Consider the following 13,077-nt stretch of genomic DNA (forward strand, 5'->3'; position numbering starts at 1 on the left):
ACAACACCATCCAAATATCTGTGTGAGAGGGAAGAGTAGCTGGCAGAAAGGCACAAGGCAAACCAAGGACGTCCTGGACAGGAAATGTGGAGGCAACAACTGGCAAAGAGATAATCAACTGCTCTGTCATGGCCCATGAGCATGAAAAATGGCATTCCATGACATTTAACCTCTGTCGGGAGACAGAACTCCGGTAAGTTAAGAGGTAATAATAATGATAATAATAATAATAATATAACAACAACAACAATACAATTCATTTTTAAAGCGCCCAATCCCAAATACCAGCTTTAGGAGATTTGTTTTGTTTTTGTTTTTAAAGGTTTTACGGCGCTTGCAACACATTAAGGTCATATCAGCGCCAGTAGAAAGGAAGAGAATGGGATAGTACAAAGTTCTAGAATTACAATAAAAGAAAAGAAAAGGTGAGACACGGGTAATTGGTTCAAATAGGAAACAGATGTAGATTCCAAGAGCACACTATCAAAGTACCTACTTAGTTTGAGATCACTTAAAAGTTTCACCCAGACACCAGCACAAGATCCCAATAAGAGGAATACACTCAAATGGTTACAAATCATATGTTTAAAAAATAACAATACATAACAGAGAGAGGATTTACAAGAAAAAAAATATCATCTCCCAAAACTATAACTATACATTCGACTGTTTCCATCCCAGCCAAGGACTCCGGCCAGGGTCAGGACAAAACCAAGTAATCTCATTCCAAGATAAAGACAGAAAACAATTGAAAAACGGGTACAGGGTGATAGAAGACACAGCAAGTACCTTCCTGCCCACTATGGGAAATCGAAATCCCATCCAGCCACCTGTTTTACATCTGAGCTCTACTGAATGAGTAAAAGTTTTTGTGGTTAAAAGTAACTACAGAAAAAAAAAGATGTATTGTCAGGGTAGAACAGGGATAAAAGATAAAATCTCTCATAATTATATGCAATCGTTGGCTTGCCTCCCTTATAAAGAATGCCTCCAGTCATCACATTCCAGAATAAAAGCAGAAAGAAATTAAAAAGGATTGAATGCCATACGGGTGCCCCCACAGATGTATAAAATAATGGATCGCTTAACGCTGAACTTTTGCACACAGTTGTCCATCAGACAACTTATCCACCAGTCGGCTCACCGCTGCTACTTAGAAAAAAACATGCCTTGCTGTGCTGCGATAAATTTCTCCAGAAACTTATTATTATTGTCATTATCAATATTATTATTTCTTGGTATACACTACTGAACAGGCAAATAAATTGCACACACAAAAACTAAATTGCCATGTAAACAATGCATGCACAAACACTTTGTTAACTCACGCTTCATTTCCCTTGATAATGAATGAACAATCTTGGTCAAAGCCACAAATTTTTATTTTTCATAGAATATAAACTGCAGTATAAACACTATATATACATTTCTTTATAAACACTAAATATATTTTTTTTTTTTGCATAATATAAACACAATATCCATGCCATTTCTGTTTTCTTTATCAAATGGACTTTATGAGTTGAGCCATATTGTGTCAGTACTGAAAATTCTGATCGTATCCCAGTGCTAAATAAATTTGTCACCGCCTGTTGTGACAGAGGGAGTCTGGATAGCTCAGTTGGTAGAGCACTCTCTTCACACACAAAGGGACTGAGATTGATCTCAGGTCAAGTCTAGATTTTTTCTGACCCTTGTCCACCCAGCAACGATTGGGTAGCTGGACCTATTATATCTGTCAGAAAGTACTTTGCAATAGACAAGCTTCCTTTTCAAAGGGTAGCAAGCAATTGCTATTGTAAGTTTCACACTATAGAAACCGGGATAAACTCTGGCTCCATGGACCTAAATAATCTGAAGGACTACTTTATTTCTATTTTTTTTTTTTGTCAAGGAATGTTCTATGATATAATGGCAATTATTATTACAATGTTCAATACTTTTATTGTCACATAATCAAGCAGCTGAGGCTTCAATAGTCATCACAAACTCAAAATCAGCAAGAATATATCTCTCTAATAAATCATGGTCTCATGAATCGTGCCTCCACCTGTTGGGGTCGTCAATTAAGAAAGGAACCTTCCAAACACGGACTTTGGCTATCAATTTGTCTGTACTTGTTTTCTGAGATCCGACTTTGAGAAGTTTGACTCGTTTGACCCTGAGATGATCATCAGACTTTTCCATTACAACGTCTACATAATCACCCTCGTCCATCTGAAATAAATAGGCATTCATTTGTATCAATATGTATTACACTACATTGTATTACAGATCTGTAAAATGCTAGAAAACAAAAGTCTGAACTCAAACAATCGTGCAATATAAGTGAAGCCTAAGTGAAAATACCGACAAGCTGAATGACAATAACAAGCATGCTACAAGGGAATGGAGAGGGAACGAGGGGATGAAAGGAATTAGGAAAACAAGGGGGAAGGGGTAGTTTAGGGGAAGGGAAGGGGAGGGCAGGGGAAAATAAATGTGAGATATTAGGTGCAGCGCCATAAGGTAGAGTTGTAGATGGAGTGACAACATTTTCTCCTTATTCAAGACGACTATGGGCCATAATTAGGGTGGAAAGGGTTTGATTTGATTTCCTAAACTCCTTTTTCTTGACATGACTATCAGTTGCAGCATGTCGTAATAAAATTGCTTTTCTTCTATTACCATAAGCCAGACTCTGTTGACATATGATGCAAAAGCAGATGCTGAGATCTGAAAGTTTCTGCACACAATCAACTAGAAACACTTCTGGCATTTTGAAATTGAGACAGTCAAAATCTGAAAATCAAAGCCAGAGGCGAGGCAATCACAAAAATGTAAACAAAAGCACTTTTCTGGTAACTTTCACTTCATAAAACCATAGCTTTATTTATCGCAGTATAACCGTCAACTAATGTCATTGTCAATATAAAGTCATGACTGGCAAGTGTTGTCTTTGTCCGAAAAAATGGTAATATCGCCTAACAGGCGTCATGTCTCATCCTACATGTTAAATGTTGCTGTTGACCAGGGACCCCTTGTAAAGCACATTGAGCACGTTAAGTGGATATTGCGCTATATAAATGCTCAAAAAAAACAAAACAAAAAACAACCCTGCCAAATTGGGTTCTATCACAAATAAACAGTACAAAATTACCTTTCCTCCTTTCTTTAACAGTTTTTTGCCGTTTAAAAAAAAGCCTGGTCCAAAGAAGATTTCTTCTAGTCGACTGGAAAGAAAAGAAAAGAAAATATTAAAAATATGTTTCTGAAGATAATTTTAAAAAATAAAACAAAAAAAAATCCCTTTATTCATCCCCAACGGGAAATTTGTCTTTAGGGTCTATCCCAAGGGAAGACTGGAATAACCCAGGCATCAGCCACAGTGCAGCATCGCAAAGTGAGTGAGGGCGAGGTGACTTTCTCAAGGCCACACAGCAAGGCGGGTAGTTGAACTCGGTACCTTTTGGGTACGACGCAAAGACCATACCACTGAGCCACAATGCCCCCTCAACATAGCTCAATACCAGTTCCACTCAATTTCAAATCAAATATACAGAATTAAATCTATAAACAAGAATTGTTCAAATGATGATTGTCATTTAGAGTCGATAGGCTAAAGGGGCCAGAATTTATTCTTGTGTCACATGTCAGAGAACAACAATTGCTGGTGACATTCAAACGCGAATTGAGGGGTCAGAAAAACTTTCCACTGAATGGAGAACTGACTCCTTTGCTAATGAGTTGTGTTGAACCAATATGCAGCAAACAATGGATAACTTGGTGTTGATGGTTCTTGAGAAAAAAAGTCTAGTCATCCGTCACAATTAGTTTTAAGCGTTTAGCTCCTAATATACCTCCCTTATCACCTCCTTTCTTTCTTCCTCCATCCTCTCTCTCTCTCTCTCTTGCTCTTTTTCTCTGTGCATGTGTGTGTGTGTGTGTGTGTGTGTGTGTGTGTGAGTGTTGTGTGTGTGTGTGTGTGTCTGATGCTGTGATGAAAATATATATCAGAATGTAAGGCATTATTGGACGCTTTATGAGATCAGGGCAACCAAACGGCTTTACATTATGCAGCAATATTTTTCTGCAAAATTGCTTCCTACCCTTTCGACAACACAAAAAAGGAAATGGAAAAAGACAGGTTCAGAAATTGTTTTTTTTTTGTTTATATTATACATATATATATATATTTATCACAAGAAATGCCTCAGGAAAATATGTCAAAAGCTGTTTCAGGCCACTGACATGCTGCTAGGTAAGAATCATGAGAAAAATTTAATCCTGGTTAATGTTGAAACTGAACAGTTACCCAAGATGTTTCTTTCTTTCTTTGACAAAAAGGTGGAGGATATTAGACATAAGCTTGATGAATGTGACTTGACTTAACCCACAAATGGCGATTGCCATTAAAAAAATTGAAATACATTTTAAAATCAATTTTATGAAGTATCAGAAAGAGATATCCTTAAAATTATACCTGAATTCCCATATAAGAGTGGTGAACTTGACGTCCTCCATACACATATCACCAAGGCATGCCTTAACAAACTCGCACCAAAAATTACAGAAATTATCAATAAATTTTGTGTTCAGGAAAAGTCCCTCACTGTTGTAAAACAGCAATAATAAAACCCTCGTAAAGAAGAACCACCTTTGTCAAAACGATTTTAAAAACTACCACCCTGTGTCCAACTTTCCATTTTATCAAAGGTATTTGAGAAAGTGGTTCTGAAATAGCTCCTTGCTCATATTCAGTTGAATGGTCTATTGGAAGATTTTCAATCAGTTTACAGATCAAATCACTCAACTGAAACTGCTCTGTTTAGAGTTTTTAATGACATTGTTTCACGCATTGATAATGGAAAAATCAGTTATTTGAACCTTTTAGATCTTAGTGCAGCCTTTGATACGATTGACCAGATTGTTCTTTTAGATCAATTAAAGAATACTTTTGGAATCTCCGGCTGTTCCCTGAATTGGTTCAAATCTTACCTGGAAGATAGACGCCAATGTGTAAAAATTCCAAAATTTTAATCAGAAAGTATCACTCTTCAATTTGGAGGAGTTCCCCAAGCCTCTGTCTTAGGTCTCATTTTATTTAGTCTTTACATGGCACCTTTATAAGAGATCATAATTTTAGCTATCATTTTTATGCTGACGACTTATAGATTTACAAATCTGTTTTAAATCAAAATATACCATAAAAGACTGGATGGCACTGAACAAATTGCAACTTAATCAGTCAAATACTGAAGTCATCATGATAGGCAAACCAAACAATCTCAAAAACGTTCGCAACTCTAACTCGATTTCAATGATTGCAAAGTAACTCCATCTAAAAAAAGTGAGAAATTTTTTGATAAAAATTTGTCTATGAGTATGAGCAAGCAGATCAGTGCTCTATGCAAAGCATTTATTTTGAGCTGTCAAAAATAAAATCAATTTGAAACTATCTCACAGCTAACGCCACGAAACAACTCATCGTTTCTCTGATATGGTCTAAAATGGACCATTGTAACATACATTTCTCTAAGGTCTGCCTGAAGAGTCTCAGAAAGCTCCAGTCTGCAAAATTCAGCAGCTAGAATTGTATTGATGAGAAGAAAAACTTACCATCCTACTCCCCTTTTGGCAACTTGCACTGGCTTCCCATCAAAGCACGGACTGAATATAAAACTTTGACCACTGGTTTTAAATGCTTAAATAGCTCTTGCCCCCCCCCCCCCCCCCCCCTCCCCCCTACCATCTTTAGGACCTGAGTAAAAAGAAATCAAATTCTTGCCTCTTAAGGAGTTCCAGCGACACCCCCTTGTTAATCTACCTAAGTAAAATTCCAAAACCTTCAGTGATCGCTCTTTCAAATTTTTTGGCCGAAGTCTGGAATGCTCTGCACAGACAGATCACAGAGAAGCAAACGATGGAAATATTCACAGTACACCGTAAAACATTCTTATTAAAAAAATACTTTTACTCATGGGTCATATTTTATAACCATCTAATATGTGTCAAGTAAATTATGCTGTGTTTTATAAATTTATTATTATTCAATGAATTGTGTTTGACGATAAAGAGTTTTGAATGCAATTGCATAGAATGCACTATACTATATGTCGGTACATCATCATCATTATCATTTTTCATCTGGTCAAAATTAAATCTGGATACCATTGACCACAACATGTGTAGTCATATGTAGTCATTTAAATTACAATGAATTGTTGTTACTTATTGCCTTCTGTATTTGTGTGTGTATCTGCAAGCACATGTTGTGTGTGTGGTAGAGAGTGATAGACAGATAGGTAGATAGATAGATAGATAGATAGGTAGATAGATAGATAGATAGATAGAAAGATAGAGAAAGAGAAAGAGAGAGAGAGAGAGAGAGAGAGAGAGAGAGAGAGAGAGAGAGAGAGAGAGAGAGAGAGAGAGAGAGGGAGAGAAACAGCAATAATTTGGTAGTAAGGTCTCAGTTAAATCCCGAAGAAAGTACTTTGCAATAGAATATCATTCTACATTGCACATTATACAGGCCTTCACAAAACTTTTCCAAAATATCAGTGGCTCCTTCTGCATAGTTTATTCAGCTGGTTTCTTTTTTGTCATCTAAAACGTAAACTGAAATATGTGCTACAAAACCGTTGAAAATATTAATAAAGAAACACAAATACTTACTTCCGTGATAATCCTAATGCTTTACTAAGAATGGCATCAATCCTTAAAGATGGAGCATGGATGGTTTGGACTTTAAATTGACTTGGAGCGTCGAAGTCATCATCATCCAAATTATCATCTATGTCCGAATCACTTTCATCCTGTCAACGGAGATTACAGATTAGAAAAATGGCATAATCATCACATTCACCTTATGTTGTAATTCAATATCAAGTGATGTGTCTTGTTTATTTGTTTTCTTTTTAAGGGTTATAACGGCGGTTGCGACACATTTAGGTCATATCAGGCCCAGTAAAAAATATTACAGTACATAACAGAGAGATGATTTATAAGGAAAAAAATATCATCTCCCAAAACTAATACAACACATTTTACTGTTTCCCTCTCAATTAAGGACTCCGACCATGGGCAGGATAAACCAAGTTATCCCATTCCAAGACAAAGACAGAAAATAAATTATAGGGGTCTTAAAAGCTCTGAAGGACTCTTTTTTTTTCCGATGGTGAAAGTTCAAAGCAATTTATTCTAAAATGTCTCACTATTGATCAGGTACTCATGGGTCATTTACAAAACAAAAAACAAAACAAAACAAAATAAAACTCAATAGGTTAGGAGGGAGGGATAATAGGATTTTGTGCCTTGTCATTTATTGTGAAGCACTTATGGTCAAAAATGCAAAGGACACACACGGACGCACACACACCCACTAAAGTAGAAATCTTTGCTCAAAACTTTTTTTTTTCATGGGAGATTTTATAGGAAAAAAAAAGTTTAGCCATTTCAATATTGAAGTATTCAAGTTTTAAATCCATTATTATAAGTAGCATCTGTCTACAAATTAAAGTCTCTTTGCCAACTTCGACACCATTTTCTTACATTCTCAATTCCAAATCTTCCATCTTTTAAAATATTGTAATTAAGATTCTAGTAATAATAATTTAAAAAATAAAGTACAAAGCATTTAGCATTTAGGAATATCATCCACTACACCAAAAATTTTTAAAAAAATGATATTAAGGACTTGAATTGGTGTTTTCTGTGCTGGCTCAGATCGGTATAATTAACAATAAAATAGACCATACTTAAATATCAGAAATCATAAAAAGTAAATTAACGAAGAAATCTGTTATATTATATTATAGTAATATAATTCACCGACCTCAGAGTCATGCTGCTTTTTCTTTGACTTGTGTCTGACTTTAAATTGCTGATGATTGATTAATTTCCCAATCCAAATGTCAGGGTGATGCTGCAAAGTGTGGAACAGTGAGAAGGGTTGATTTATATTTCTTCCATGCAATGGATTCAAAACTCTGATTGACTCTGATGATGTTATGGCAAATGTGGTATAAGAATTAAAGCGATGTAGATCATAGCAAGTGCCAATGTTTTGTTGACAACCATACTTATGTATCGAGTTATATGGTGAGATGATTTTGCTGTTCCCAATCACAGATCTCCGGCAAATTGATAAGATGACAAAGGGTACTTTAGATCTTGAAGGCACAATCATTCTGAAAATCAAAGCAATAAAACAAAACCACATAAAAATTTCCAAATATATATAGAAAATAAGTTCTGTCAGCAGTGACAAATTCTGGATGAGGACATTTCGTGAAAGGTCTTTTTTGTTTGCAACACTTTATGGTGATTTTAATCACACATAATCAAAATAAATTTAATCTGGAGACTCAATTTTTAATTGAAAACAATGGTAAAAATGTCAGTCAGTGTGTGTGCGCATGGGGAGAGAGAGAGAGAGAGAGAGAGAGAGAGAGAGAGAGAGAGAGAGAGAGAGAGAGAGAGAGAGAGAGAGAGAGAGAGAGGGAGGGGGGGGGGGGTGAAAGAGAGATAGAGAAAAAGAGCGACAATGAGATGAAGTAAAATCTGTAATACAACAATTCCCGGATCTTGTGTATCTTAGGGAGCATGTAAAAACATGGATTACCTAGGTCGCTAGGGTCATGTCTAAGGACCTCTGCTCTACTAGGTAATTCTCCCTGAGATGCCAAAGATTGGATTGTCTGGTGTTTTTAGCAAGTGTAGGGTCCGAAGCCACTTTCTCATAAAAGACCTGGTCACTCAATTGCCTGTGGCCCTCAGCCAAACAACTACGACCTCTCCTTTATCAGCCGCTTTGATCACTATGTCTCGACGTGATCTAAGTGATTGTATGGCAGCCCATTCAAGATGGGTGAGGTTAGACTTTCTTCAATGTTGAAGCCGAAGGCCTTTTATGTTTGTATTTCCTTCGCGAAGATTCGAACGCCGCTCATTCAACAAGCCACCCCTTCCGCCGAGACTTTTTCACCTCGCCCCCTACTGTTCCACTACAGCTTTCTACTACACTTTCCTACTCACTTCAAACCACTACTACTACTACCACTACTGCTGCTGCTACTACTACTACTACTACTACTAGTACAACTACTACTACTACTATGTCTTTTATCTTCCATTATTTTCTGGTAGGTTCTGTTCCGTCATCGCTGACCTTTTCTTATCAATCGAATCACCCCCATGGGGCACCCAATCCTCTACCCACGCCACGCTAACATTTCATTCATACTCCAACCCCCATTGAGTACAGACGACACAAGTTTTTTTGCATTATATTTTATTTGTTTTCCACGTTAATTTGTTATTGTTGTGCTGACGAAGGGTTTGTACCCGAAACGTCCATTGTATGTTTTGTTCCCATACGAAGCCTCTTCATTTTCACTCTTTCGTTAGCTGATTGGAGTTTGAGTAGCTATGGGAGACTATTAAGACTTGAGTCTGAATTGCCACTTCATATTTATTCTCACTTAATAAAGAACTCACTCAGTGCCGTCAATTTATATGTTGACTTCAAAAGTATTTCTTGCTCATCTTAAAATACACGGCTATATGTCTCTGACAATTATGATAAATTTGTCACAGAAGGACATTTAACTATTGTGATTAAGAATAAGAGCCATAATCTAACACCATCCCACACCACACATATGTTGCATTTTTCTTCAATGTTGAAGCTGCAAAATTGTGGATAGGATTGGATTGGACAACTTTCAATTTTAACAATAGTCCATTTACAACGGGTCTTGATCTTGGGAAAGATAGCAATACTTATCATCTCACTATTAGGACTCAAAACTTTCACAAATAAATCTAAGTTTTAAACAAATATGAGTAATCAAGAAACTCACTTACATTACATAAAGCTCCTTTTTCTTGGCCATAAAACCATGCAGCTAACAGGGTGTATTTATTTAATGTAATTTACACTACAATTATAATAATGACATCAACATGAAATGTACAACGCTGATTAAGGCAAATAACTGGGAGATGACTTTTATTCTTTCTCCATAAATCTAGCTGTCAGAATCAGATTCTTCCGACGTGAGACCCGGAATAGCAATCCATGGATTGTTAACACTCGTACTGTACAACATGAAGATACCAAATACGACATAAACGAAAAATAAGAAGCACAAATAATCAAGACAATACCATGAAAACCAATAAAGAAGACTGATATATTCCATTGTTAAAAGACAGAGATCCAAATCTACAAACAAAATCAAAAATAGCTCCAATCCTGGTCTCCTCTAAACTCTATATTCGAGCCTGTCTTAGTCTTATTTGTAACGTAGCTAATTAAAAAAAACAAAAACAACAAAAAACACCCCAAAAACTAAAGAAAAAATAAACAAAAACAGATGCAAATTAAAAGTATTAACAGCTTGAATTGAATTTGTAAATTATGGGCTGTCAGAAAAATAGATATGAAATGATAGTCGGAAGGGAAAATATACGATTACAATCAAAGCACATTAATTAATCTTAATTAATAGAAGATCAAATAAACTTCGAGATTTTCTGTTATCTTGAATGAAGCTGATGTTTGAATTTGAATAAATAAAGGAGTTGATTTTGATTCATGATTATAGAGAAAGTCATTCACACTAGGAAGAGTATTGTCTTAAATTCGTGAGCAGACATTTTACACGTACTCCTGAATAATAAAATTGTTTACCTTAATTAATGTTGAAGTGAAACGGGTAAGATGAGTTGAAGATGATTATTATTATCGTTATATTAAGACTAAGTTAGAAAGAGATTAGGTCAAAAATATACAAACATAAAAAAAGGAGAAAAGAAAAAAAAACGTCACGCTGAAATATCGCTATAGGGGTTCAAACGATTGAGTTTTTCAACCCCGTTCCACTTTTCTTAAAGTTTATGATAAATGTGGAAATCACAAATAAGGAAAACAAAACATGGACAAAGTCTTCACAGTTCACAGATTACGAGGTTAGAGACATTAATTATAGTGAAAGTAGAAGTTAAAAAGGATGTGATAGTATGATTGACAATAGAAATGTTTAATGCCATTTTACTAGTGTTCGAAATATCATTATTATTATGGATTACACTAAACCTACACACACACACACACGCGCGCGCGCGCGTCCACACACACACACACACACACACACACACACACACACACCATCTCTCCCCCCTCACTCTCTATCTCTATCTCTCCCCCCCCCCCCCCCTCTCTCTCTCTCTCTCTCTCTCTCTCTCTCTCTCTCTCTCTCTCTCTCTCTCCCCTTTTCATTTTTTAGAATAACCCGACGTGCACTTGTTTGCAGGTCTGATAATCCAATTCATTATGGGCTCATTGTTATTATGGAAATAAAAAAAAAAAAAAAAAAATAAAAAAAAATGACGCAAAATAGTGTCCATCACAACAATGTTAAACTAGGCCCATAATTGGGTTCGGAAGTCAGACCTGCAGATATGTACATGAAGGGGTTAACCTAATATAAATATCAAATGATGAAGAAAATTTAGCTGAATTTGCGCATTACCTATCTGATGACGGGTGCAGCACCGATCCTTACCTTGTTTTTATTTTTATATGGGGTGAACAAGGGTAAACTCATTAGCAATTAATTTGTAAAACGACACTGTTCTTAACCTAAATACTATCTATCTATATTATTATATTAAAGGTTATTGTTGAATCAAATCATGATTCTACACAAGAGTTTACTTTGTTCGTTTAGAAATATAATATATTTGCATTTCGAAGGAGTCAAAGGTAGAACGTGTAAGGTAAAGACTACCCAAGGGAATCATTTTTACTTAACTCGAGCTTTTGCATAACTAGAGGTTAAATGTGGCCACATTGAGCTTTTATATTGAAAAATAAAACAATGTGTTTTTATATAGAGCAATATCCACTAAATGTGCTCAAAGCGCTTTACAAAGGGTCCCTGGCCAACAGCAACATTTAACATTTAGGACGGGATATGACACCTGTTAGGCGATGTTACACTTTTTTTTCGGACAGAGACAACGCTGTTAACAGCCAGGTAGGTATTCATTTTACACCTGAGTACGGTGAGAGAATGTAAGTAAAGAGCCTTCTCCAAGGACTCAACTATGCGAAAGCGAGTGTCATACCACTAGACCACATAGCCACATGAGTATTTGTGTTTCAGAAGTGCCAGCAAGGTGGGTCTCCAAACCCAAATTATAAGAGACAGAGAGAAAGAACAGAACAATGCAGCCAGGAATCGGTCATTTAGCAAGTTCACGATAACGTTCCCAACCTACAGCCTACAGCGATCGACGAACGACGTGGAAGAAAACTTGAGCTCGTGCTTTTATATAGAGCAATATCCACTAAATGTGCTCAAATCACTTTACAACGGGTCCCTGACCAACAAACGACACGTAACATGTAGAACGAGACATGACGCCTGTTAGGCGCAACTGTGTGACCATGTGGTCTTTATTATAGATAGAATGCGCTTGGCCAAGGAGTTCACAACATTGCCATCCGGAAGTATAACGGACCAACACACAAACTCTGTGTAACCATGAACTTTTAGAGTCTGGTTAATACAGTTTAGTGAGAACAACTCACAAACGCGGATGGCAAAAACAATAACAAAGGCCTGAGTGACGTCATCTGCATACTATCTATATATTATGTGGTGTAAAAGACAGCTGATTGGCAATTATAAATAATCTTTTGATGCGCATGAATACATCCAACTTTTTATTTTTATTTTTAAAATATTAAAAAAATTTTTAAAAATATATTTTCGGTTAAATTGTTATTCAAGGAGATGGAGTAAGATACAAATTATGGTGAATAGAAGTACTCATACCATACAATTTGGTCGCTATAATATATCTAATAATCTTACTTGGAGGGGTGGAATAAACGTTTTCTTTCATTTCTTTGTATTGATTAAACTCGTTATATTTTTATCGTCCAATAGCTCGAAGTGTTATTGGGCACAATAAAAATAACTCTTTTAATAAATACAAAGAGATGAAAGAATCGTATATTATTTTACAGCGGAAAAGGAAACAGGAATAGATAGTAACAAAACAAATAATCATCAAGATGAT

General features: G+C 36.0%; 1 protein-coding gene across 3 annotated transcripts; it reads right to left on the reverse strand.

Annotated features, from left to right (window-relative positions):
* Positions 1–1,364: 1,364 nt before the first annotated feature.
* On the reverse strand, positions 1,365–10,995 carry LOC144968238 (uncharacterized). 3 transcript variants are annotated; one of them, XM_078906387.1, is made up of 6 exons: positions 10,679–10,995; positions 9,850–10,083; positions 7,817–8,171; positions 6,658–6,797; positions 3,140–3,212; positions 1,365–2,217 (listed from the first exon to the last, which is right to left on the reverse strand). In XM_078906387.1, exons 2-6 carry the CDS (start codon positions 9,876–9,878, stop codon positions 2,032–2,034), a joined length of 783 nt encoding a protein of 260 aa, XP_078762513.1. In that variant the 5' UTR covers positions 9,879–10,083; positions 10,679–10,995; the 3' UTR covers positions 1,365–2,031. The 3 variants fall into 3 exon arrangements, with proteins under 3 accessions (XP_078762513.1, XP_078762514.1, XP_078762515.1); XM_078906388.1 differs by having other exon boundaries at positions 10,940–10,963; XM_078906389.1 differs by lacking the exon at positions 9,850–10,083.
* Positions 10,996–13,077: the final 2,082 nt, after the last annotated feature.

The sequence above is a fragment of the Berghia stephanieae genome, chromosome 3 (assembly GCF_034508935.2).
Source record: "Berghia stephanieae isolate SIO BIC M18660-M18661 chromosome 3, UCSD_Bste_1.3, whole genome shotgun sequence".
In the NCBI taxonomy this organism is placed as follows: Eukaryota; Metazoa; Mollusca; class Gastropoda; order Nudibranchia; family Aeolidiidae; genus Berghia; species Berghia stephanieae.

Bases quoted from the DNA above. Each gene is read 5' to 3' on its own strand.
- LOC144968238 (XM_078906387.1), bottom strand. From the start codon at position 9,878: ATGGCCAAGAAAAAGGAGCTTTATGTAAT. The intron at 6,798-7,816 runs GTCGGTGAATTA...CTCCGTTGACAG, and splicing joins AAAAGCAGCATGACTCTGAG to GATGAAAGTGATTCGGACAT. The intron at 2,218-3,139 runs GTAATTTTGTAC...TATTTATTTCAG, and splicing joins TGTTAAAGAAAGGAGGAAAG to ATGGACGAGGGTGATTATGT.